At 37.4% G+C, this 27,647-nt stretch overlaps 1 protein-coding gene across 3 annotated transcripts in view; it reads left to right on the plus strand.

The window, feature by feature from the left end:
• Positions 1 to 27,647, plus strand: part of CLDN10 (claudin 10) — a 126,560-nt gene that overhangs the window by 64,113 nt on the left and 34,800 nt on the right. The window contains exon 2 of one of the 3 annotated variants that reach the window (XM_078147258.1): positions 24,540 to 24,767. The exons of 1 other annotated variant lie outside the window; for it this stretch is intronic. In XM_078147258.1, coding sequence (XP_078003384.1) covers positions 24,540 to 24,767 — 228 coding nt within the window. Of the gene's footprint in view, positions 1 to 24,469; positions 24,768 to 27,647 lie in introns of those variants that run through there. One more of the 3 variants, XM_020965810.2, reaches the window with a different exon arrangement.

The raw sequence follows: 27,647 nt of genomic DNA on the forward strand, positions 1-27,647 counted from the left end.
AGATTCTAACAAAATTCACATGAAGGAACAAACGGCCAAGATTCTCAAGAGCTTAATACAAAGGGGCTTAGTAGTTCTAGAGGTCAAACTATACTACAAAGCTATGATCATCAAAACCTATCTGTCATTGTTTGAAAAATAAAAGTCAATTATTAGAACAGATTAAGTATATAATGTATAGAACCAAATAAACATAGTATCATGGTATTTGATAAATAAAAAGATTTCAACTACTGAGGAAAAGGCTCACTGTTGAGAAAAAAAAATGCTGGGAAAAGCAAAAAGCAATCTGGCAGAAACTAAGTATAGACCAATACCTCATCCCATATGTCATAAGCGTCAGATAGACAGAAGAGCTACATATGAATGCCATAAATAAAATACAGGAGCAGACAAGGAAATAACTGCCACAGCTGTGGACTGGGGGAAACTTTATAACCAATATAGAAATAGAGAGGATAGCAGAAGATAAAAGGGACAATGTTAATTATAAAACTGAAAAGATTTTCCACAAACAAAATGCAGTTAAATGAGAAAGAAACAGTAATGTAGGAAAACATGTTTACATCTAGTTTTTCTAATAACAGTCTGATATCTAAAATATATAAAGTGATTCAAATATGTAAGAACCATCCCTCAACAGATAAATGGGCCAAAGGACATGAAGAGGATGAAGAGGCACTTCTCAAAGGAAGAAATCTAAACTACTGACAACCATATGGAAAAGTCTCTGTCTAATAACTTATAATTAAAGATACGAAAATTAACACAACTTTGCAGTTCCACCCAAGGCCTACCAGATTGGACAAGATAATGTTCTTTTTATTGTTGGTAGTTCTTCATTTTCGAAGAAGACCAAGAAGAGAAAATGACAGTTGTTGGAAGGGCCTTGAGAAAAGCAGTTACACTAGTGTATTTTTGGTAGAACTGTGAATTGGTTCAGTCTTTCTGGAAAGAGATTTGAAACTGTACTCTAAAAATCACTAAATTGTGTATAGCCTTTAACTCAGGAATATCACTACTGGAACTATAACTTTGAGGGATCATGAAAGACGGAACATACTCATCTGAACCACTGAACCACTGAATATTTGTAGCAACTCTCTTGTGGCAAATGGGGAATATCTGAATAAATAGTGGTATATTAATGTGATGGAATAATACTGTGCCTTAAGAAATGATGAAAGTGAGATTTTCAGGCTAACCTGGGAAAAATTATATGAGCCGGGACAACTATTTATGCAATAACAACAGCCTTTTAAATGAAATAACTTAAGAAATCTGATCATCTAGGGGCAGCTAGGTGGCACAGTGGATAGAACACAGGTCCTGGATTCAGGAGGACTTGAGTTCAAAAGCCGGCATCAGACACATAACGTATACTAGCTGTGTGACCCTGGGCAAGTCACTTAACCCCCACTGCCCAACCAAAACAAACAAACAAACAAAAAAATTTGATCATCTAAATGACCAATTATTACTCTGGAGAACCAGTAATGAAGCACATCCTGATGGAAATCTCTATGTCTCAAGGTTCAGAATACAACATAAATTTTTAGACTGGACAATGTGTTAATTTGTTTGGCTTGGTTACGCACCTTTGTTATCAGGTTGTTTTTTTCCTGTTAAAAAAATAGGGTGATATCTTCCTTGTATTTACCATTTAACTCCTGCCAACCTGCCTTTGAATAGGCTGTCCACATTCTTGAAATATGTTCCATGCTCATTTCTGCCAATCTTTAGCTTCTTTTAATTGAAATTCAGGTTAGGTTCCTCCTCTTCTAGGAGGTATTTCCTATAACCTAGTTGTTCTCACTTGTTAAGTTTTATTGATGTGTTTTATTTTTAGATTATAAACATTTCACAAACAGTTACAGGTTACTCCTGCTTCATGAGAGGTTTCTTGTAGCAGAGTAAAATAGTTAAATAAAAGATATAACACCATGACTTCATTTGAAACTGCGTGCAACATTTTACATCCGTAGTACACCCATCTCTCTATCAAAAAATAAAAATTAACAGAAATCTATTCTCTCTTCCTTCTACCACTTATTTTAAAAAAGGATAAACAAACCAAATTTCTTGTAACATGCACAGTCAAGCAAAACAAATTCAATGGCTGTATATAACACACACACAACCCCATACACATGTATGTGTGTATATATGTGTATATGTATATGTATATGTATATGTATATGTATATGTATTTACACCTTTGTGGGTCTCATTTTTCACCCTAGATCAATCACCTTTCTATAAAGGGTAGAATATTTCCTCATCAGTCCTCTAGAATCATGAATGATCATTGTATTGATAATAGTTTTTACAGCTTTCAAAGTTGTTTGTTTTGGCAATGTTGTAACAGTATATACACAGTTCCTCTGGTTCGACTCATCAATTTAATTAATTCTTTATCAGTTTATAAAAGTCTTCAAAACTGTTCATTTTAAAAATATTGATGTTATAGTAAAACTTACTCTTCAAGTTCTGCTTACTTCATTCTGCAATTACATCATATAAATTCCTCCATGTCTTTTTGAAGTCCAAGTCTATTTCCTCATTTCTTACTGTACAACAGTACTCTTATCACATTCACATCCACCAGCTGTTAGTAATGTTTCCCTCCTAAAGCTATATTACATTTTCTTCTTTAAGCTCTGTTAGTGCAGGTACTGTTTTTCATGCTTATCCACAGCACTTAAAATACTATTTTGCATATAGTTCCTAGTCAATATTCAGAGAATTGAATTATTTCTCTCCAAACAACTTGAAAAACCATAGCATCATAGATTCAGAGCTTGATGATCTTAGAGGTCATCTAGCCCACCTCCCTCATTTTATAAATGAGAAATCTGAAGCCTACAGAGGTAAAATGATTTGCCTCAGGTCACCCAAATATTAAAAGGACAGACATGAGATTTGAACATAGGGCTATTGAAATTGGGAATTTATTAACCTGCTTTGGTACCAAAAAGTCAAATGTGTCCATTTCTGCCCCTCTACCCCACAGAATTGTATTTCACTTGAAAATAGTTAAATCATTATTTTTAAGTGTTTTCCATATATCTGAATTTTTAAAACATTAAAATTTTTGTTTTATGTTTAACCATATTTATCCAGAAGAGGGCGCAAATTCTGTACAAAAAAAAAAATATTGTCCAAAATAGATTTGCTACTCTTTAGAGTTGAAATGTTGTAGCAACAGTAATGACAGAAATATTCACATTCTTATTATGTGAATGAAGTTCTACTATGTTAAAATTGTCTTTTTGCTGCTTCCTTAATGTTTTCTATCTATAATTTTATTATAGTTCATCAGTTCTTAAACTATCACTAACCAGTTTCTTATCACTAAATTATATTTTAAAAGATCATCTTCAGATTAAATGGGAAATGGAAAAAAAGGAAACAGTTTTGTAGTTACCTAATTTCAAAAACATTTTCATTCTAATTATGATGAAAAAGTGCTTATACAATCTACATAGCTAATTTTTTAACATAAACTCAGATTATTCATAATTAAATGAATTTTAATGAATTTCAAATATAGGAAACACCATGGTTTAGCTGGTAGATAGGAAGTAATGTGAAATCTGATCTCTATTCTTCCTCTTTCTTTCATGGTTTCTACTACCCTTTAAAAATAATATTTTAAGGTTTTATATTTAAGGTATTATATTTATTAAATGACAGTCTATAAAAATCTATACAGGTATAGGTTGATCAAGGAGTTTCCTAATCTACTTGATTAGATTATAGTATAGCCTTTGGGACTTTTAAAATTATATCTCATCAGTTGAAAGATGAATTTATTGGCTCAGATTTGTTCTTGGGCCAGAACCACTTACTTTGTGATGACTTATCAAAGAGGGTAATTTTAAGAGTCATATCTCTTTTCCACATTTTTTTCTCTTTTCTGAGCACATGGCAAAGATCAGATACCTGAGATTGGACTTTGGTCCCTGAGTCCTTTTTGGTACCTGTGTTTGACCCTCAGGCATATCCTCCATTATTACTAGAGATAGCAGCCTTTCAGCTCAAGCAACTGCTAGGGCAACATTGGATTAGTATGAGTTCCCGGACCCCAGATTCTTGGACACTGAGCACTTGGATCTAGACCTGGATAGTCAGTGGAACAGTCATGTGGCAATTTCACGTGCTCTCAACCATACAGCCCCAGGAAAATGGAAACCACACAACCAAGAAGTATATGTGTTTGAACCCAAGACCTCTGAAAAGAGAAGAGTCGATGAATAGGGCCAACCATAGTGTTACCTCTTTAACAACCCATGAGATTTAGCTTTCTGTAGAGAGAAGGGGAAACACTGAGCGATGGCAGTCCCTTGGAGAAAGGAAGATTACCCAGAGCTGCAACAGAAACAGAGGATTAAAGCTGGATATAGTAGAGGGGGCAAAAGATCTGGATTTTTCTTCCTGATATTACTGTGAATTTTTTGGGAACAGAGTTACTGATTTAACATTCCAAATGTGTTTCCTTTCTGGAAGAATCCAAGCCCCAAGGTAGTACCACAAGACTGAATATCTAAATAGTTACCTGGAGTGAAAATGATACTTACCAGAATGTCAGGGAGTTACCTGGCCCTTTTGGAGCCTTGTTTTGTTTCTATTCTGAAGGAAGCCCAATCCACAGGGTGGTGCTATGAATCTTGGGGACATTATAGGGCTCTGGGGAAAGATGAGGCTCACCACAGAGAAGAGTAACGTAAAGGTCTTTATGAGACCATTTCTTTGGGATGGAATAAAGGATATTTTGTGATCGCTATGCATCTTGAGTGCTTGTAAGAAATTTTCGCTAGGGTTTTTTTTACTGATATCTACATCTGCGAAAACCTAGAGACATGCTATGTTTCAGTTGTTGCCAGAGATTTTCCCAAGGAAGTTCTGGGTAGGAACACAATAGGTCAAAAAGATATGATTTTTAAGAGGCCCCAGAGATTTGACCCAGTCTCTGTAAGCGTAGATTTTAGAGTGCTAGACAGTGGATTATATCTGTACTGTGGATATTATGTAAATGGAGTCAGCTAGGTGGTACAGTGGATAGAGTCTGGGCCTAGAGTAAGGAAGATCTGAGTTCAAATCCAGCCTCAGACACTTATTAGCAGTGTGACCCTGGACAAGTCACTTTACCCTCTTTGCCTCAGTTTTCTCATCTGTAAAATGAGCTAGAGAAAGAAACGGCAAACCATTCCAGTATCTTTGCCAAGAAAGCCCCAAATGGGGTCATAAAGAATAGGACATGACTGAATAACAATAACAATTATATAAATGGAGAGGAAGTCATAGACAGGAGGCCATTTTTTAGTTGACTAGCTAAAACTAAAAATACTCCTCACTTAACAGATATTATGAGATTCCTCTTTGTGATGAAGAGATAACCTTAAATTTTCAAAGGCTAAGCTAATGTAACACCAGCTCAGACAGTTTCTGCAAATCTAAGAAGACTTCAATTAAAAGCCAGACGACTGACTTTTTGTCTCTCATCTGAAAGCCACACTAACCAAATTCATAGAGCCTTATTACCAAGTTGGCAACAAAGATATCAAATTTTTGGTTATAGCAACTTAAGAAGACAATCTATTAAGTGAAGAGTAAAGGAATTACGGTCTGTGCTATTGGAGGAAGGAATCTTACTGATGAAATTATGTATCCATTCTCAAAGAACATATTAATTGCTGTTGTTCAGTCATTTTTAGTAGTATTGGACTCTTTGTGACCCTTTTGGGTTGGGTTGGGGGGTTTTTTGGCAAAGATACTGGAGTGGTTTGCCATTTCCTTCTCCAGCTCATTTTACAGATAAGGAAACTGAAGCAAACAGGGTGAAGTGACTTGCTTAGGATTGCACCACTAGTAAGTGCATGAGGCCAGATTTGAACTCTCAGAAATGAGTCTTTCTGACACCAGGCCCAGTGCTTTATCCACTGGACCACATAGCTGCTCATAATTTTGAAGATTTACAACCTTTTTAAATCTGAATTAATTATATCCAGAAGCTACTTTTTAAGAAGAATGTATCTTTGATTTTTGTAATAGGAAAATACAATAGGATTTTACTTAAAATTTAAGAGTAAACTTTTCAGGAAGATAATTATTCCATTAAGCAGTGGTTATTTGTAGTTAAACATAAAGTTAAACAAACAAAAGCCTTTTCACTTTATTTGTTATGAAGATAAATTATTCCTAAGCAACATTTTCTTGAAGAATATGATCGTAAGCAATTCCAAAAGACTCATGATGGAAAATGCTATCCATACCCAGAAAAAGAACTATGGAGTCTGAATGCAGATCAAAGCATACTATTTGCCCCCTTCTTTTTGTTTCTTTTTTCCTGTGGTTCCTTCCATTGGTTGTAATTCTTCTTTACAACATGACTAATGTGAAAATATGCTTAATATGAATGTATATGTAGAGTCTATATCAGCCTGCATACCGTCTTGGAGTAGGGGGAGGGGAAGAAAGATGAGAAAATTTGGAACTCAAAATCTTATGGAAGGGAATGTCGAAAACTAAAAATAAATAAATAATTAAAAGATAATATGATCATAAGCAATATACTAAGAGAAGCATCATGCTATAATGAAAGCACTGAATTTGAAGTCAAGAGATCTGGGTTTGAATCAGCTTTGTTATTCATGAAGCTGTGTTTTCCTAGGTGAGGTACCAAATCACTGAGCTTCAGTTTTCTTATCTAAAAGATGAAGACAATAATACTTATGTTATCTACATAAGGGTACAAAGGGTAGTTACGACTAAAATACTTTGCAAACCTTAAAATGCTACACAAAATGAACTATGGTTATTATTATTGGTTTATTATTAATATTAAGCACCAAATGTCAAACTAAGGGTATTTGTCCATATGAGGGCCACTTGTGGTTTTTCTCTGTTTTCTAAAGCAGCATCCTTTTGAGCTTTAAAGGTGTAATCTTGACCTTTTAACAAATGTTTACCTTCAAGATCTATTCACCACGGAAATCTCCTAGGATGCATCTCCGATTACAAAAGATCAGTTTTCTGCTGTTAGCAAAATGTGAGCTACACCACAGTTAAGGTAAGTATGTTGCTTTGGAAAACTTGAAAAACTTTTACGAAAACTTCCATCCACTTCTTACCAAGCCTGAACAGAAAACTTGGATCTGGAGAATGAGAAATAGTGTTAATTTTTAAAGTGGACTGTCTTTGATTTATGTAAAATACAATCAAGCCTCTAGCATAACTTAGCAGCTTAAGCAATTGGAATCATGAATTAAGTTTTGTTCATGTCTTTGAATTCTGTCTCTTGCTATTGAGACTGACAATACCAGTTTACTTCCAGATGGCTGAATGCTTTGTTATTTAGGTTGGAATTTCTTGAAATAGATGTTTAGGATTTTTTCAGTTTCAAGGTTTAGAAAGTGAGCCTTTTGCCAGAGATTTTCTGTTTTCTGAAGCCTGTTCACAGAGCTAGCTATGCTTGGAGATGTCTCTTGCCATGACGAATGTGTGCTTTGGAACCTATTGAAGAAGGGCCACGTGGCTCTGTGGGCGAGGTCACTGACTGAGAGTTCAGCAGCTGGAAATTCTAAATTTGGCTCCATCGCTCACCTGCCATGGGACCTTGGGCAAGTTACTTAATTCCAGCCATGAAAATAAACACAAGCTTCTTTGCCCTGGGTCTGAAGGAAATCAGGCAATGAGCATGAAATAAACTGAACACAGTTTGATTTCCCGCTTCTAAAACCTTTTTGTTTGGTTTTCCCAGATTGGGGGAAGGGAGGAATTTGTAGGGAATACACTTCAGGCAGGTGTTGGTACTGTTTTCTGTTAATTAAAGACAAATGGAAGCAGGAGGACATAAGGAGGAGGAATTGGGGCAGCTTTGGTAGATGTGGACAGGGCCGATGCAAATTTTTGAGTGGAAAAACTAGGACCTGACATGGGGTCAGGGAGAGGACGATCAAATGACTTCTTTCCACAGCTGTTTCCTCTCTGCTGATTTCAAAGCGGTGCAAACTGCCCCAGAATGACAACCACATTCCTTCCCTTCCCCCCTTCCCTCTCATTTTTGGCAAAGCCCTAAGTTAGTAGGCAATAGAGGAAGGTGATCAAAATGATTGACAAGCAAGAAAAAACTACTTCCATTTCCCTCTATTCTCTAAACCCTGGATCTAATAATCTTTGAAAACTAGTTTCAAAGTGGATTTGTAATGTCAGGTTCCTTCTCGACTCATTCTACCACATGCCAAGTTTTGTAGATTCTACTCCCATAACATATCTTTTACCTGGCCTCTTCTCTCTACTTACAAAGCCACTACCACCTTGGTTCAGGTCCTCCACATTTCTTCATTACCTCTTTCCTGGACTAACTCCAATTATGCATCAGCTAACTTACTGTGTGACCCTGAGCAAGTCAGTTATCCTCTCTCATCTTATTTCCTTGTCTGTGGAATGGGGATAATAGTAGCACTTATCTTACAGAGTTGTTTTGAGGATCAAATGAAGTACCATATGTAAAGCACTTTGCAAATGTTAACACACTATATAAATGTTCACTATTATTATTATTGCTATTTTTAAATAGTTTTAATATTAGTATTAAGCTGGAACTTCTGGAAAAAAAATTCAGCAGCACCTGTACCTTCTCCTCATACTGAAGAGCTCAAGGTTTCATTCTACATCCACCCCTTAAAAACTTCTAACACCAACTATCAACTAATTAGTCTTCCTGCTGCCAGCCTTGCCCTTTCTCATTCCATCCTCCACATAGCTGAAAAAATTATCTTCCTAAGGCACAGATTTAACCACATCATTCCCCTGCTCAAAGACTTTAAGTGGCTCCCTATTACCTCTAATATAATTATAAGCTCTTCGGCCCAGCATTGAAAGCCCTCCACAATTCTGCTTCTGTCTACCCTTACATGCTTATTTTATGTATCTCTGTTTCATGAACCCTTCAGTCTAGCCAAACAGAACTATTACTATTCCTCGAATTTAGTCTTTAGCCTCCTTGACTCCATATACTTGAAAAGATCATTCCCTATCTTCCTTTCTGGAATGCATTCCTTCCTCACCCCTGCCTCTCAGAATTCTTTTGTTCTTTCAAGTTTAAGTTCACTTGCCACTTCCTCCACGAAGCCTTTCCTGATCCCTCTTAAAGTTGCTGTTCTTTCGTTCCTCACATTGCATTGTATTCAAACGGTCTGTGTATATGTTATATGTCCCTTCCCCATCTACTGAGGGAGGCCTCAGTAGAATGTAAGATCCTTGATGTCACAAATTATTTTGTTTTCATCTTGCATGCCCAATACAGCCTGGCACATAGTAGATGTTTAATTAATGCTTATCAAATTGAATTTACCCATTGCCTCTGTTTCCTTATTTGTAAAATGAGGTTGCTACAAGTTTGTTGCTCTTGACTTCACAATTACACACATAAAATGCATGCAATTTCAATTGACCATAGCAATGCTGTTAAGCTGACTAATGAGAAGAATAGAAATAAGTGGAGCATGCTATAAAAGTGATTTTGTACATTTAAAAGCCACCTGTCTTCATAGGCAAGTATGAAATTCAGAAGTCTACAAGTTATTAGCTGTACTTCAAAATAGAATTGAGGTTTAGTCAAAGTTTCAGAGACTGACAAACTAAAGCTTTGCCATCTTGGTTTGGCCCAGCTTTGCCAAAGAAAATATTGCACTAGCAGTGTGCATGTCACTTTCCTTAAGTGACTGAATGCCATGAAAGGAATAAGCGAAAAAGAGCGAAATTAAGATTTTTTTTTTCTCCAATTAGAGGAGTAATGCAAATGCCAGCAATGAGAAGACATAAAAGTCCAGCTTTTGGAGAAGGCTTCTGTGCTGTTTTCCAACACAAATAGTCTGACTTTGAGTAATCTCTGGTTTGTAAGGGAGAGTCAATGTCCTTGTAGATGCATACGTAATGTTAATTGGACTCCTGCCTAGTACATGTATATTCTAATTCTCTTACCAAATAGAGGTTGCACTTTGTCCTAGGCCTTTGCTTTCTTCTCTTCTGGACAGTCCCAGGATGGACAAGTATCCTGCCAGAAAAAGCCAAACATACAGACAACCTGGTAATCCTGATTTTATAATAATGATACAATGCCCTCTTCTCTGTGTAGATGATAGAAAAGTTGCCTAGTTGTAGCTCAAAGTCCCAAAACCTGGCTGTACAACAATTGAGACAAATCAAAAGTTACTGCCAATTTTTTTTCGAATAAGAAATGTCTAGTTTTTATAGAAAACAAACAAATACAAATAGACTTACTGGTAAAGTCAACTAATAGTTAATTTGACCAACTAAAGTCTATAATCATAACCAGATTATAGCTTGAGAAAGCTTATAAGCACATAACTTTTAACCATTTTAGAAGATTATTTACTATAAATAGCTGATAAAATTGGGAGCTGTCTTCTAAATTTCCACTTTAAATTCTACACAGTTATTTTATTCCCTTGCACTTTGTGTTCTCTTCAGTTCAAGAAGGGTTATTATAGTGCACCTAGCAATTTCCACCTAGCAATGTGCAAAGCCTAAGCTTATTTAGCTTCAAACTGTAGTAATACTTCTGGGACATCTTGTATTCACTATCTTGGGTCATACTTTAAGTTTCGGTGCATGTGTTGTAATGCATTTTTATTTCAAATTACACTTAGTAGTTTTTAATATGTGATTAAATTTTGATTTTACTTGCGTTCTTTATCCCTACGTAAATGGCATTAATCCTATTAAAATGTTGTACGATATACCTAGTACATTGTACACCTTATGTTTACTTTTTATTTTTTTCAGTTGGCAAAAGAATCTCTTTGGGAAATAAATATATTGATTAACTTTCTATAGAAGAACTCATGAACTAATGATAAAAAGTAGCTAATTTGTATCATCATCTGGTTTTTAGAAACCTTTCTGGTGCCAGCCCTAATAGTTGCGTGCAAAAACAGGACTTGCAAACAGGCTCACGAATCTAAATCAACTTTAAACACACATATACACATACTTGCTCACACACTCCTTTGAAGTTTTTGCTTTGAAGCACATAAAAGTGTATCCATTATCTGTACATTCTTTTCCAACATCAAATTCCATTGTTTTGTTATTTCTTTGTTATGTTATTGTTGAAAATTTATTTCCATGGAGATAACTATCAACTGGAGACAGAAGGATTTTAATAATGATTTGATTATAAATTACTTACTAATAAATAGGTATCTCTCAAGTAAACATAGGAAAATACCTCAATTTACAATGTGTGTGACTCTTTAAAACTTTGCTTACTATTCAGGTTTTAGGAGGGGGGCAGTAAAATTCATTTCAAATACCTTAATTTTAAAGGATAAATACAAATTCAGTTTTCTGGCTATAACAATATTGTTATATTTTGCTTCAGTAAATTTATGGTAGACATAGACTAAGGAGCGATACAGTGAGTATAGAGAGCTGGTCCTGGGTTCAGGAAAACATGGGTTCAAATTCAGCCTCTAACAGATATTAGCTGTGTGACCTTAGGCAAGTCACTTAACCTCTAAGAGTCCAAATCAACTTAGTAAGACTCTAAATTACAAAAGAATTGTCCATCTGAATTGGAGGGAATGGAGTTCCCTACTCTGAAGAAATTCATATATTAGAACCAAAAATATTGATTAAGGTAATTAAAATTGCCTTTTTTTTTTTTTTGGTGAGGCAATCAGGGTTAAGTGACTTATCCAGGGTCGCACAGTTAGTATCAAGTATCTGAGGCTGAATTTGAACTCATGTCCTCCTGACTCCAAGGCAGGAGCTCTATCCACTTCACCACCTAGCTACCCCAATTAAGATATCTCTAAAAGTGTCATGTAGCTTTTGTTTCATGGTCTCTAAATTATTTTTAATTAAAGGGCTTGGCTTAGTTTAAAGTAGATAGGCCAAAATTCAGGTAGTGGGAAAAGGGGACTTCTGATTGTTGTGAAAGTTCTAGATGAGCCTGGCATAATGGATAATGAACTAGACAGAGTCAGAAAAACTCCAACTAATTGTGTGAAGCATGAGCCAATTTCTTAGGGACAATATCTGCCTCATAAGGTGACTGTAAGGCTCAAATGCCTGCCTTAAGTACTTTGTAGATTTTAAAGTGCCGTATGTGCAGATTATTATTATTACTTGATTACAGTAAACACTGTTTATATTCACAAAAAGGGGGGAAAAGATATTCACTAAATTCAGATTTTTAAAGAAATTTCATATGCAATATACAAATAATTAATGCAAAATGAATTGTGCAGAAAATTGTCATAGTTCTACATTTCACTTTTTGAGTATCAATATAGTCATAAAATAGAGTTATATTGATAGAAGAAAGTCTCCCTTTTAAAAATGCATTCTGAGGGACAGCTAGGTGGCACAGTGGATAGAGTACCAGCCCTGGATTCAGGAGGACCTGAATTCAAATTTGGCCTCAGACAGTTCACACATACTAGCTCTGTGACCCTGGCAAGTCACTTAACCCCATTGCCTGGCAAAAAAAAAAATGCATTATGATTTAGTATCTACCAAGTTTTTTGTTTGTTTTGAGAAATAAAGGTCTTATGTATTTTAGTTGATCCTTTCAGTTGCTAATTTGGTACCTAAAATTTTAATAGCATTGGATGTAACAGGTGGGAGAGATTTGATTTGCTGCCCATATCTGCCAAATTGATAGAATCACAGAATGTGGCTGCTCCTCTACCATTGTACTCCAAGTTTATGGTTCCTCTTCCCATGGATGCTATATATTTATGGGAGTATACACTCCAAGTTTATAGGGGCACTATTTTTTACTTTGTGGTCTTAGTAAATGCCTTTGCTAAGAATTAATTGTATATACTTTCCTACCCAGCCACCAGAAATCCCGAGACACAATTTGATGCTTAGACAATTCTTGAGCTGCTGAAAGGTGCACCTGTGTTTTTGGCAGGTGAAATGTATCTTAAGTAAAGCAGTTCTGCCAATCTCATGCTTAGTTGGCTAAACTGGTTTGCACTTTTTAAAAGTCTGGAAACAGACAATCAATAATTTTTCTTACAAAATAATACAAGGCAGAAAAAAAACAACTTGCAGCTAATCATGGTGGTATAGGTCTCAAAAAGTGGCTTAGATATTTCACTTCAAAGTATATAGCAGGGCATTAAATCTTTGCAGCCTAATTTTATCAAAGTACCAAGTGGTACTTTTAATAATGAAAATAAAATCACCATTTAATTCTTATAACAGAACTAAATATTTGTCAAATAAAATATATTCATGCAACTTTAGGGAAAACAATGAAAAAAAGTGTACCATGTATACATTTACTTCCAAATTTTAGGACTTGTTTATGAAGAATGTTTCTGTGACCCCATGACCTTACAAGCATTTGTGATCCATTTTACTAGTATAGATTACAATCCATATTTCAGTAGCCTGGACAGTATAGAAAATAAGAAAATGTTTATCAGTGGAAAGATATTTTGTGGACATCAGCTTTCAGTTCAATTGCCAAGATTGTTTTAGATTCTATAATCTCAAAGTAATGAATGACATTCATGCTTTACTTCTTATTTTAATAAAACTGTATTCTGTTTTCAGTTTACAGATACTTTAAAACAAGAATGCCTTCATATATTTCATGTGCATTACCATTCCTGAGTAGGCTGACTTTTTAGCAGAATGTAGAATGGTTTCTTTCAGTTACACATGCTTGAACTGGTAGAGTAAGATTTAATATTCTGAAACATCTGACTCCCCCCACTGAATGTTCTATAGCATTAAAGAAGGTTAATTACCCTTTGAAATCATATAAATAATCTGATTTCTTTGATCAGATTCTCTGAGCTCTAAAAATACAACTTCCAAAAACTAATAGCCAGGACAAGGCCCTCAAAGAAGGAGGAAGAAGGGTTTGGAAAGGCCCAACCCCATTGAAAGTAAAAAGACAAAGGATAAAAGTAGAAGAAAAACCCAGTCCACAGGCATGACGACCCTAATATGTTTATGCCAAAGAACAAACAGTGCTGTCAGCTAGCAGTTAATTTATTGAGTAAAGAGGACCATTTGTGTTGAGGTTTTTTATTTTATATAAATTGAAATTATACACATCAATCTCCAGAAATAGCTGTTTTTCTGAAGAGTATTTCTCATACTTTTTTTTTAAATGGGAGAAATATTTTTTGCACTTTATCTCTCACTTGCTCTTTCCCTGCACAGCATTTAGTCTCCATGTGTATACTATTTGTGTGTTTTTATCAGGAAAATAAAGATTGTTACATCTAAATAATCAAAGAATCTGAAGTCATAATAAATCTGCATTTAAGAGACATTAACGATATAAGCATAAAGACTCACAGCCACAGCACATCCTAATACTTTCTATGTTGTGTTAAAGGAAAGTCAAAAGTCTGGTCCTAGAAAAATTGTTGTTGTTGTTGTTGTTGTTGTTGAGTTGTTTTCAGTGGTGTCCAACTTTTCATGTCTCCACTTGGATCTTGGATCTTGGAATGGTTTGCCATTTCCTTCTCCAGCTCATTTTAATGATATAATAATTTTTTTTTCCTAGGGGCAGCTAGGTGGTACAGTGGATAGAGCACCTGGCCTGATGTCAGGAAGACCTAAGTTCGTATTTGGTCTTTTTGAATAATAATAGCGCTTAGCTCATAGGATTGTAGGGGCAGCTAAGTGGTACAGTGGATAGAGTGCTGGGTTTGGAGTGAGGAAGACTCATCTCCCTTCAAATCCAGCCTTAGATACTTACTAGTTGTGTGATCCTGGGTATGTCACTTAACCCCCTGTTTGCCTCAGTTTCCTCATCTGTAAAATGCACTAGGATTTTGGAACACCCTGTATAAATGACAGTTATTAACATTATTGTTATTATTACTTTTTGCAGGCCACAAGGAAATAGAATAAATATTAGTTCAACTACATAGAGATGAAACATGAGGATTTTTTAATTCTGGGAAAGTATAAAGAAAAAGTTTACATTTTTTCCCTAAAGCATTAGAAAACACAAAGACATGGTATAGAACAAAGAGTGATGATTTGGTGTCAAATTAGCAAATCAATTTAACCTCTCTGGCCCTTAGTATTCTCGACTATAAAATGAAAGGCAGAGTTAGATTAGATGACAGCCAAGGTCCCTTTCAGCTTTAAGTCTATTATCTTCTGACAGGACTCTTCAGAATAGGCAGGTCATTTATAGACATAAGATTCTTTTTTTCTAGACAATAAATGGTACAAATCTTCTATCTACCTTAAAGATAACACTAGATTGGGGGGTGTAGGTGATAGAGAAGAAGGAACGTGCAGGAGGGTAAAAAAATCAAGTGATCAAAGTACCTTTAAAGGTAAACTATACCAAACAATTACAGTATATCTGTGAATTATGACAGTATGGTTTGAATCCTCTAGAAAATCAGTGGGCTAGGGTTAGGCCAGTACTTGTGATAGTTGTAAACATCAGCACAAGAAGGAAGCAGAAGAGTAGAGAAGGGAGAAAGAGAGACTAACAGGCAAAATACCCCTACTTTACTATCTACGGGTCAAACTATCCCTAAACTAAACACATTATCTATGGTCGTACATGTATTTATCTGTAAATGGAGCTGATCAGGAGAATCTCTGATCAATTTGGCAAGTCTTCCACTCAAACATACACACTGAGATATCTTAAAGGACCATTATGTGAATGAGACAATAGTCTTCTTGATAAAATGCATGAAATACTGCAGCATTGTGATATCCTAGATAAAAGGCTGGCCTTGTAGTCAGTAAGGATTTGTCTGGGTGCTACCTGTATCACTATGGACAAGTCAATTACCTTCCTAGTATCCCCAGACAATATTACTGTTCCTACTCTTACTCTTCATATGTATTAACTGTATGACAATGGGTAAATCACTTAACTTTTCAGTGCTCTCTGGAAATTTTCTGAGATCCTAAGTGATAGAGAAGTTGTATCAGTGCACAATGTTCTCCATACTGAGGAAATCACAGGTTGGACAAAAACGTAAAGGAATACTGAATAAATCCTGCCATAAAATAAACACTAATGCTAGTAGAGACCAATATTTAGTCATAGAAACCCCTTCCCCAATCTCTAGTTTTCCCCTTGGCAAAATGGTGGAGCTGGTCTTCAGTGTTCTAGCTGTCTCTTTCTGAAACTTTTTTTTTTCTGTTACATTCCCAGGTCACCCTGAGACCCACCAATTTCCTCCTCCCACTCTAGCAGTTCTACCAGGCTTACTCATTCCAGTTGTTTCCCCTTCCTCCTGCTTTTAGGAAAATCTATTTGAAATTCAAGTACTTTGACAAATGACAGAGAGCTTAAACTCCTGAATCTCCCAAGCATGTTTACATTTAACAGGGATAAGGACCTTGAAGTAGAGAAACAAAGCTTCAGTGGTGAGATTTTACACATCATAAAGCTATTTTTTAAGGACAGCACCATACATTTAGTTGTCCCCCTCCCCCAGGATCCACTTGTAGAATATCTCTGCTGTTTCAGAGGCTTATAATCCTTTTTTCACTCCCAGATCTGTCATTAACATTGCTGTATGTGTGATGTTAGATGAATCGCTCTGTCTTTATGGATTCATTTTTCTTCAGTTGAAGAGTGTGCAGTTTGAACTAAATTTGATCCCGATGTCTATGAAATGCCTACTGTGTGCAAGATAAGCATTTCTTCTTAAAAGAAAAACCTATCTTTAAAAAAAAAAGATCCTTGTGTTATTCTCGCTGAATGGCTACAAGTCATGAAAGATGTCTCTCTTTCCCCTAATAATTAAAGTTGCCAGTTATCCAAAGAATTAAAGTTGTGTTCTTCTGTAGGTACCTGTTGAGTACGAATAGGTTGCAAAGTATGATGAGTTATGCAGGAGAGTTAGTGTTAAGGGTTTTGTCAGAAAGCTGTGTCACCAGAAATAAGGCTGACTAGTCATAGTCAATGAGCAATGGACAGTTAACTGATGGAGATCTCTTAAACTCCATGAGCAGGTGTATTGTTAAGGGATTGTTAAGGGATGTTAAGGGATCTAGAGAAAGTCATTAATACATGTGGAGCATTTACACTAGGACTTGGAAAAGGGGTAGCACAGGAAAAGAATGGGCAAGTGGGTTGCAATCAGATCTGTTGAGGGAATTCCTACTTTGATGAGATCACAGAATCATTAAAATATCAAAGAAATTAAAAAAAAACCAAACCCCACACCTATGCTCAGCAGTGGGGATGATTCTTTGGTACTTTAGAGTAGGAGTTTCTAACTTTTTGTGTGTCATAGCCTTCTATGGCAGTCCAGTGAGGCCTATGGACCCCTTCTCAGAATAACATTTTTAATATTAGAATTACAAAGAAAATCAATTTTATTGAAGTATAGTTATCAAAATATTTTTAAAAATAAGTTCATGGACCCCAGGTTAAGAAATCTTGTTTCAGAATATCTGAGTTCTCATTCATGTGGCTATTTCTTTCATTAGTACAAATTGGAACTCAAGCATGCCTTCTCATTCTATGTGATTCTTACCCATATTCTTCCATGTACCTTTCACAGAACATCCATCCAACATGCTGAAAGCTTGCCTCTAGGTCTTTTTTTAAAATTTCATGAGTAGTAGTACACGATTTGCTGTCCATCTGTTATCCTTCTCTCATGCTACATGACTGGCCTATCTCCTTTTCAGCTCATACATTTCCTGGATGACATATTCCTTATGACATTTCTCAGGAAAGGCTATCACCTGTAGCTTACTTGTGCCCACCATATTTCCCTCCATTCCTCTTTGTGTGAACTACAATTTTGATTCCTCAGAGACTTTGATGTTCTGAGATTTACATACATCGTTAATAATACTGAAAAGATGAATCTTTGCACCAGGGAGTAGGTTAGGATCACTAAAAGCATCACACAGTTTCCTAAATACAATCCAGGCTGCTCTCTTTTTCCTTCTCAATGTCGGGCCTGTCCATCTGTAGTATCTGGTTGACAATGTCAGTAATTTCAGAGAGGTCAAGGAGGATGAGGACTGAGAAACAGCCATTGATTTAGAAGTAAAGAGATTATGAGTAACCTTGGAGAGAACAGTTTTGTTTGGGTGTTGAGAATGAAAGCCATATTGGGATGGGGTTAAATGAGTGAATAGTGATGAAGTGGAGACAGTGAGAACAGACAACTCTTTCTAGGAGTTTGGCAGTGAAAGAGAGTAGAGATACATGGGAATACTCCAGAGATGACAGTATCAAGTAAAGGCTTTTTTTTTAAGGATATGAGAGACCTGAATGGCCTATGTAGGCATCTGGATAGGACCTCTAGTTCTAATATTCCATAACAGGTCCTATTCATCCTTTTGTTCCCCCCAACCCAAATAGAGACACATTCTTAACCAATATTCTTTCTCCAGACCAAAGAAACGGCAGTGTAGTGAAGAAGGGTTTCTATTTCTCTGAAAGAATTTTTTAATGGAAAAAAAAAGAATTAAAACTCTTGAGGATGATAACCAATACTTACAATTATAATGTACTATATATAATCATCCCATCTGATAACGTATATTTTTAAAATAATATTTTATTTTTTTCAAATTACATGTGAAATAATTTTCAACGTTCATTTTTAAATTTTTTTTCTTTTTTAAATTAATTTTGAATTATCAACAATCACTTCTATAAGCTTTTGAGTTTTAAATTCCCCCCCCCCTCTCCAAGACGGCATGCAATCTGAGAGAGGCTATGCATATATATTCCTATTAAACATATTTTCACATTAGTGATGTTGTAACTAAGAATTAGAACTAATAGAAGGAACCACCAGAAAGAGGAAACAAAACACAACAGAAGAAAAAATTAGCAAATAGTATGCTTCGATCTGCATTCAAACTCCACAGTTCTTTCTTTGGATGTGGAAAGCATTTTCCATCATGAGGCCTTTGGAGATGGAGATCCTTGTATTGCTAAGAAGGGTTAAGTCTATCAATATTAGTCATTGCATAATGTGGCTGTTACTGTGTACAACATTCTCCTGGTTCTGCTCACTTCACTCAGCATCAGACCATACAAGTCTTTCCAGGTTTTTCTGAAGTCAGCCTGTTCATCATTTCTTATAGCACAATAGTATTCCATTACATTCATATACCATGACTTGTTCAGCCATTCTCCAATTGATGGGCATCCTCTCAAAAAAGAGCTGCTATAAATATTTTGGTACATATGAGTCCTTTTCCCATTTGTATGATCTCTTTGGGATACAGCCTTAGAAGTGCTATTGCTTGGTCAAAGGTATGCACATTTTTATAGCCCTTTGGGCATATCAACATTCATTTTTATAAAATTTGAGTTCCCTCCCTCTCTTATAAGATTTTCTCCTTCTCTCCTCCCCAAGACAGCAAGCAATCTGATATAGGTTATACATGTGTAATCATGTAAAACATTTCCACATTAGTCATGTTGTGAAAGAAGAAATAGAACAAAAGGGGGAAAAAAACACAAAAAAAAACCCCCAAAGAAAGTGGAAATAGTATGTTGCGATCTGCATTCAGACTTCATCAGTTCTTTCTCTGGATGTGGATGGCATTTTCCATCATTAGTCTTTTGAAATTGTCTTGGATCATTGTATTGCTGAGAAGAGCTAAGTCTATCATAGTTGATCATCATACAATGTTACTGTTACTGTGTTCACTGTTGTCCTGGTTCTGCTCACTTCACTCAACTCATGTAATTCTTTCCAGGTTTTTTTTTTCTGAAATCTGATTGTTCATCATTTCTTATAGCACAATAGTATTCCATTACATTCATATACCACGACTTGCTCAGCCATTCCCCAATTGATGGGCATCCCCTCAATTTCCAATTCTTTGCCATCACAAAAAGAGCTGCTATAAATATTTTGGTACATGTGGGTCCTTTTCCCATTTTCATGATCTCTTTGGGATACAGCCCTAGAAGTGGTATTGCTGCATCAAAGGGTATGCACAGTTTGATTGTCCTTTGGACATAGTTCCAAATTGCTCTCCAGAATAGTTGCATCAGTTCACAAATACCAACAATACATTAGCGTCCCAATTTTCCCATATCTTCTCCAACATATAATAATATATATATTAATGCATAAAATCCTTAAGCTACATGTTTCAGTTGCCTTTCTGAAACAGGAATTCCTCTGCTCAAAATTCTTTAGTTGTTCTTTCTTGGTTATCAAGGAAAGCTTAAACTCCTTTGCCTGCTATTCAGCCTTCCACAATCTGTGCAGCCTCTTTTCTTCAACTATTACCACCAAATGCTTTGTAGTCCACCAAACTAAATTTTCCTCTGAACGTATCTTGTGCTTTTTTCTGTCTCTCTTCTTTGTTCACACTAATCCCTGATCCTGAGATGCTCTCCCCTCTTTATTAATCATTTCACTCTTTATTATTCTATTTATATTTTAAAGCCCAAATCAAATATCATCTCACTTAGATGATCTGCTTGACCTAATATACCATTTTATGTTCCTCTTTAATAAACTCATCACGTGTTATTTTGTATAGTTATCTGTGTCATATCCTCTAGGTGCTGTAGTGGATAGACCTTTGGGCCTGAAGTCAGAAGGGACCTCAGTTCAAATCCAGCCTCAGACACTTACTAGCTGTGTGACCTTGGGCAAGTCACTTAACCATGCTTGCTCATCTGTAAACTGAGCTGGAGAAGGAAATGGCAAACCAGTATTTTTACCAAGAAAACCCAAAATGGTGTCACAGAGTAGAAAAGGACTGAGCAACTATATCATATTCCCCTAATACTAGACTGTAAGCTTCATGAGAACAAAGACCTTGTCTTCTCCAACGTTTTTAACCTCTCCAGATGATAGCATGCTAGTATCCACACAGTAGATCTTAGTAAATATTTGTTAAATTGAGCTATTCCACATTGCTCCATAGAGTAGAAATAGAAGTGATAGATAGACATTACAGAGAGGCTGATGTTGATTAAATATAAGGATAGCAATTATAACAATTAGAGCATCCAGCAATGTAATGGTTGCTTTTTCAAGTGATGAGTTCTGTGCTACAGGAAATTTTAAAACAAAAGTTAAATGACTGTTCAGGATGTTGTAGAAAGGATTCCTTCATTGGGTAGGGAGGAGATTCAATGAGATGATCTCTAAAGCTTGTTCTCACTTTAAAAGTCTATACTTATGCTATCTTCTCTCTTCCCTTCACCAGTAGGCATTACTACCCTTTGTTCTCCTGGTGAAAAATTGACAAAAAAGAATGAAAAAAAAGTCCTAACAGATCCATTCCATTGCATACCAATTGGGAAACAATTTGATGGCCAGATTTAATTTAGAAAACTGGTTTCTGACCTAGTATTATCATCAAGGGGAAGAAAAACGTGAAATCCAAAAGAATTAAAAGGACTTTGAAGAGACAAATTAAAATAATAAAATAAAGCATATGTCTTTCTACTCAAGTACATACAGGTTTGTTTCCAAATATTGACCTCAGCTGTCTGTAATCATTGTGGTCACCTTGAATAATCAAGGACTTCAACATAAAATTGGTTTGTTCTTAGACTACTTAAGAGAAATGATGAAACAACATAAACACTGCAAAAATATAAATGCTGCCCCACTTTAGACGTCTTATATCTAGTTCCGCAGAATAGAAGCATGTAATAATAAAATGTTAGAGTTGGAAAGGATCTTAGAAATCATCTACTTCAGTCTCCTCAGTTTCAGGTGAGAAACTGAAGCCCAGAGAGTTGAGTGACTTGTGCAGGGTGACCTAGCTTAGTCACAGATCCATTACACAGAAGCATTGTCTCTTGGACAGGATTCTTTCCGTGTAGTTGAGAAAGACTTCCTAGAAGAGGTAGGTCTTTGCTTAGTGTTGAGAGATAGGTAGGATTTAGACAAAATAGGAAAAAGTGAAGGGTATTTTAGGCAAGTGAAATATGATAAATGACACAGACATGGAAATGAGCATGTTCTGGGACAATGGGACCTGACAGAACAAACAGAATATAGTGAAGAGTAACAGGAAATAAGGTGTGATAGTTAGGTCAAGATAAGATTACAGAGGGCCTTGAAATCCAGACAAAGGAATTTAGACTTGATGTGGTAAGAAATCAGGAGTTGCTCAAGGTTGTTGGAGTTTTTTTTGGTTTTGGTTTGGTTTTGATCAGCAGAATGCATAACCAAAATGGTATTTAATAATACCTAGCACTTACATAGTGTTTTATGATTTGCAAAGTACTGTAAGGAAAAAGCAGCTAGGCAGTATATAAATCTGACCTTAGATACTATATGTCTGACCGTGTAACTCTGTCAAGTCACTTAAATGCTCTCTGACTCAGTTTCCTCATCTGTAAAATAAGGATAATATAGCACTCATTTCCCAGGGTTCCTGTGGAGACAAAAGGAGGTCATATATTGTAAAGCACTTTCAAGCCTTAAGCACTTTATAAATCCAGTTTTCTATTATTATAAGGAAGATTAAACTAACAATTGTTTCCAGGATGGACTTGAAGGAGGTTGGACAGATGTTAATTGCAGTTATGCAGGTCTGAATGCCTGGGGCACAGAGCTGCCAGAAGGAAGGGAGAGGAAAGGACACAGCTGAGTTATTTTGAAGAAAGAATCTGTAGGACTCAGTAAGAGAATGTACAAGGGGAAGAAGAAAACAAGAGGTCTATTAAAGATGACTCCAAGATTTCAGTCCTGTAAAACTCAGATATTCCACTGTGGTCTGGCTTCTAATATGTGTGTATCTAATCACAAGGAAAATATCTTTGTTCAACGAAGAGAGTGTGGATGGTGAAACATGAATCCTTCACCACTGCTAGAAAAGGTAAGTAGCCTCATCTTCCTATATGAAAGGCAGTGCTATGACTAGAATTTTTAAGCTTATGATTCTGATTAAATCAAAAGACTTTGCATGTGTGCTGGTTTTGTCCTCCTCTATTCATGAATCTGAATAAACAAATTCAATTCAACCAATGTTTGTGTCTACTATTGTATGCAAAGCTCCACAATACATAGACAAATATGAGACAGCATGCAAGTAAATATAAACAAAGCATAGATAAAATATTTACAAAACCTAGAGAGTGTCAATATCTGAGGGGATCAGGAAAGGATTTTATTGGATGGAGGTAGGAAGGGAGTGCATTCCTGATAATGAGAATATTCCTTGTGCAAAGGTAGGGGAAGGAAGTGGGTTGTTGTGAGTGGGGAAGAGTTAGCAGGCCAGTTTCACTGGAACTGGGAGTGTACAAGGAGCAGATACAGAGTCTTCATGCTGCTTCCAAAGGCAGTCTACTCAGTGAACCTTCTTGACAATCCCCCCTGGGTGTAACAGGATCAGCTTCTCAAAATTAACATGAAAAGTTAAAACTTAATAATGGAATACGTTTAGGACAGTCTTGTTAGACTATATCATTTTAAGCTTTCATATCCTAGTAGAGTATATAACCCATAAAAGGCTTTCTCCTTTCATATTTAATAAGGTACTTTGGAAGTCAAACTATTTGCCATGGGTAAGGCATAAAGAGAATCCCTTCCATCAGATGTGCCACTTCCTGGTTGCCTGTCTTCCCCTTCTATAATGCCTCAGAACAAGGGCATTTCTTGAAGCCACTTAAAGTCTTTGGACGTTCAGGCCTCGGTTGGTTTTACTGTCTTTAGGCCACACCCCTCTAATGAGGGGCTCCGTTGGGTTGGCAGGCTAGACCAGCAAACTTATAATAGGTGTACTGCCAGAGGAGGGGAATAGGGTTACTGAGAGGTGCATGAAGGAATGTGTTCTTATTGATGTGGGCACCTGGCCCAATTTCTGAGGAGGGAGCATGAGGGCACAGCAGTGTCCTTCTCTAGCCAAGAGGAAAGAAAGATTCAGGCTTGTGATGATCTGGACCAGGAGGCAAGAAAACCTGGGGAATTAACCTCACTGCTTTAGCGATCACTCTCTGAGTCCAACAAACCAGCAGTCTTAGCCCTCTCTTTACACCCTTACTATCCCTCATGTTTCTTCCAAGGAAACCTGACAGAGCTGAGGGGCAATCCTTCTGAATCTTCAGCAGCAAGGAGTGGTGGGAGGAAAGTTTGGGGTACAGCAGGGCAATGAAGTTTCTCATTTTCTTTCCCCATCACTTCTTCCCCGTCCCCATTTAGAAACCATAATCTATAGGGCCGAGCTTCTTAGTTTCCCCTCTTCGCAGAAGGAAAGAAGAGGAGGGGGAAGGAGGGGAGGGGACAGGAACAACGGGTGGTGAAAAACAGGACTGGGTTGGGGGTGTAGGGAAAGCCAGGGCTGGGGCAGGATGCGGTGAAACAAAATACCTGGATTCCTTGCAGTGAGCCGGTAGCTTCCCCTCTGGAGCTAGCTTTGGACTGTGCGCTCAAGCTACGGGGCACCCTTGGACCCTCTCTACTCGCGCACGCCCTGGGGCTGCTGGAGGAGGGGACCCTGGAAGGAGGCGGAGTCCGGGGAGGGGTAAGTGTGGGGAGCAACAGAAGGAAGAGGTCCTAGGCAGGGAAGTGCATGAGGGAAGCGCTGCGCAGCCAGAGGCATGGCGAGTACCGCCTCGGAGATCATCGCCTTCCTGCTAGCTCTCTCGGGTTGGGTACTGGTCTCCTCCACGCTGCCCACCGACTACTGGAAAGTGTCCACCATCGATGGCACGGTCATCACCACCGCCACCTATTGGGCCAACCTGTGGAAGACATGTGTTACCGACTCCACGGGTGTCTCTAACTGCAAGGACTTCCCCTCCATGCTGGCTCTGGACGGTCTGCATCTATCCTCATTTCCCCTGTGACCTCTCCCCCAGACCTGTCTCCCCCATATCCCTTTCTCATGCTTTTCCTCCCTCTCCTTCACTACACTCGGTGAGCGCCGTCCGACTTTTTAGCTGGGCGTGCGTTAAAGTTGGTGTGCGTAGCTAAAAGTAGCCCAAGGGCTCAGGGGGCCACACCAAAGCTGGTGGAGGAGACCCAGTTGCTGCCCCCTCCCGTACCTCGTACTTTAGCGGGCGGTTGGCCGGATACGTTTCGGGAAGCAAGAATGTGGGAACTGCATCGGGGTAGGGAAGGAGGTGAAGGACGCACAGAGGAGAGCTTTGAGTTTGATTTTGTTTTTTTCACTCTTTTTGGAATCTAAGGAATTGGGTTGTTCTAAAGCAAGGGTTCTTAACCTGGGGTCCGTGGTTAGATTTTGGGGAATCCGTGAACTTGGATGGGGAAAAAGACTCACATCTTTATTTTCATTAACTTCTAACCGAAATGTATTTCCTTCAACTATTTAAAAACATTATTCTAAGAAGGGATCCATAGGCTATTCCCGACTGCGTGGTCCATGATTTAAAAGTTAAGAACCTCTGATCTCGAGAGAGATTGAGAAGGTGGGTGAGTGAGCTTAGAGTGTCTCTGGTTTGGCCACCAGGTGTGCGGCCACCAGGTATGAGCCAGCTAGGGTGAAGGAAAGTAGCAGGTGCACAACTCGGGCCGCCCCTTCTAGCTCAGGGAGCGCTCGGGATTGCTACCACCACTGAGCGGCCGCCGAGACAGCCCGGCAGTCTGTCTTGCGCTTGTGGTCGGCGGGGCCTTCGCGTACACAGGAGAAAAGAGGGTGTTAGGGGGAAGGGATTTGGCAACCTGCGTGGTTCTTGTTGCTGCACTCTCGTTTATACCTTTATTATAGAGGGGCACTACCAATATACAGCTTATTGTACAGTTAGTAAGTAACTACACATTCAGCAGCCACTGTGTTTAAAACTCAGTTTGGTTTCTTTTCTTTTTCTTTTCTTTTTCTTTTTTTGTGGAGAGAACTTGGCATAATAGGTGAAAGTTAGAATTTAGCTTTCGAAAAACCTATGTTCAAATCCCACCTCAATTAGTGTGTGACCCTGGACGGCCATTTAGCTTCTAAGTACCTCAAGCAGCTATCTCCGTAGGATTTATTGACAAGGACATAAACACGTTATGACGGCATTGAAGGAAGAAAGTTCTTACTACTGTTGAAATCACAGCTTTATTTCTGAAATGAGCAAATTGATTAAAAGCAAAAATCATTTGCTCTTGTACTTCAGTCAAATCTTTAAAAATCACACATTAGAAAGATCAAAGAGGTGTGCTTCTTTAAAATGATAAAAGCTGGATTTAAATGTTTTTCTAAGTTTTAAGAACAAGTATTCGAGTGATTAGTTATTATTATACTGCTCCTAAAACCTCAGTTACAGCAAGAAGTTTGGCATAAAAAGAATACTTCCCGCTTCCCACTATCCCCTTCTCCACCCCCTTACCTTCCCTAGCTCTTACTTTTGTTAGTATGTTAGCTTTTTCCCGGTGGGATGATCTTTCCTCTGTGTGGGTTTGTTTTTCTTTTATTTGAAATAGATGTTCTTTGGTTTTCCTTACAAACGCAGTTATAAATAAGACTAGATTTTTCCCCCCCTTGCTTATAGCAACTCGGAAAGTCTGAAACAGTTAGATAGTCGCACATAATACCAGCTTTGTTTAACCTTGAGAACAAAAGACTTTTGAAGTAGAAATTGGGATTCTGATATACAGAGGAAAGCGTAAGGGTTGGACTGCTAGCTGCTGCAACCTAAGAGGAACAATTACACAATTTTTAGTTTTAAGGTGTTTTCTTTTTTTCTCATTGCATTATTTAAAGTTTTTATTTACATAGCTAGGTAAATAATAGAGACAAGATTTTGATGCCTGTAAGGTTGCATTTGTTTTCGTGTATGTAATTGTGTGCCTTGAAAAGCAAACTCTTGCTCAATATAATATTTGATGGGGACACACTGAAAAGGAAATATAGTCACTGTTTTGAAAGAGACAAAGACTTGAGTAGTACCTTCACATATGAATGATCTGGGCCATATTTACTCCCTAGAACTACTGTTATCCAAAACACAAATCCAGGCAGATGATGTGAACAGATAGGCTCTTGTTTCTGTGGTTTACCATTCAGGAATATGGGATTTACAGTAACTGTCTTCAGAGCATTCTTCTGTTATAATTGTATTGTGAGGTGAGTTGGCATGCCAGCTGCATGAACTTCCTTTTACAGAGGTGGGGATAGGAGAGGGAAATAACAGCCTCAAGAGAGTTTTTGATAAGATGCTGAAATGCTCACCTTCTCAGTGGGGGATAGTGATGGAATGGGTGGGTGGATGGGTGAGGAACAAAGTTTAAATGCTAGGGGTGAATGGTGGAATGAGAGAAGGGTCAATGACATCTATATTTAAACCACTTTCTTTTTCTACTTTGAAGTCACCAAAGAATGAAAAATTGAAGGGGAGAGGGAGGAAATAAAGGCTTGAAGCTAACAATCTTCAGTCCAAGGAACATTTGTAAAGTGGCTCTTATGTGTAAGGCTAGAAACATCCTGGTGTAGTAAATAAATCCTCTCTCTCTCTCTCTCTCTCTCTCTCTCTCTCTCTCTCTCTCTCTCTCTCTCTCTCTCTGTCTCTGTCTCTCTCTCTGTCTCTCTCTCTATCTCTCTCAGTCTCTGTGTGTGTGTGTGTGTGTGTGTGTGTGTGTGTGTGTGTGTAGGGAGTGGCACCCTGGATTCAATTCCCAGCTCCCACACATCTTGGAGGAAGTATTTCCGAGCGAGTCACGTACCTTCTTAGCATCCTGGGCAACTCTAAATTGCAGAGT

Source organism: Phascolarctos cinereus, unplaced genomic scaffold (assembly GCF_003287225.1).
Source record: "Phascolarctos cinereus isolate Bilbo 61053 unplaced genomic scaffold, phaCin_HiC Scaffold_7;HRSCAF=346, whole genome shotgun sequence".
In the NCBI taxonomy this organism is placed as follows: Eukaryota; Metazoa; Chordata; class Mammalia; order Diprotodontia; family Phascolarctidae; genus Phascolarctos; species Phascolarctos cinereus.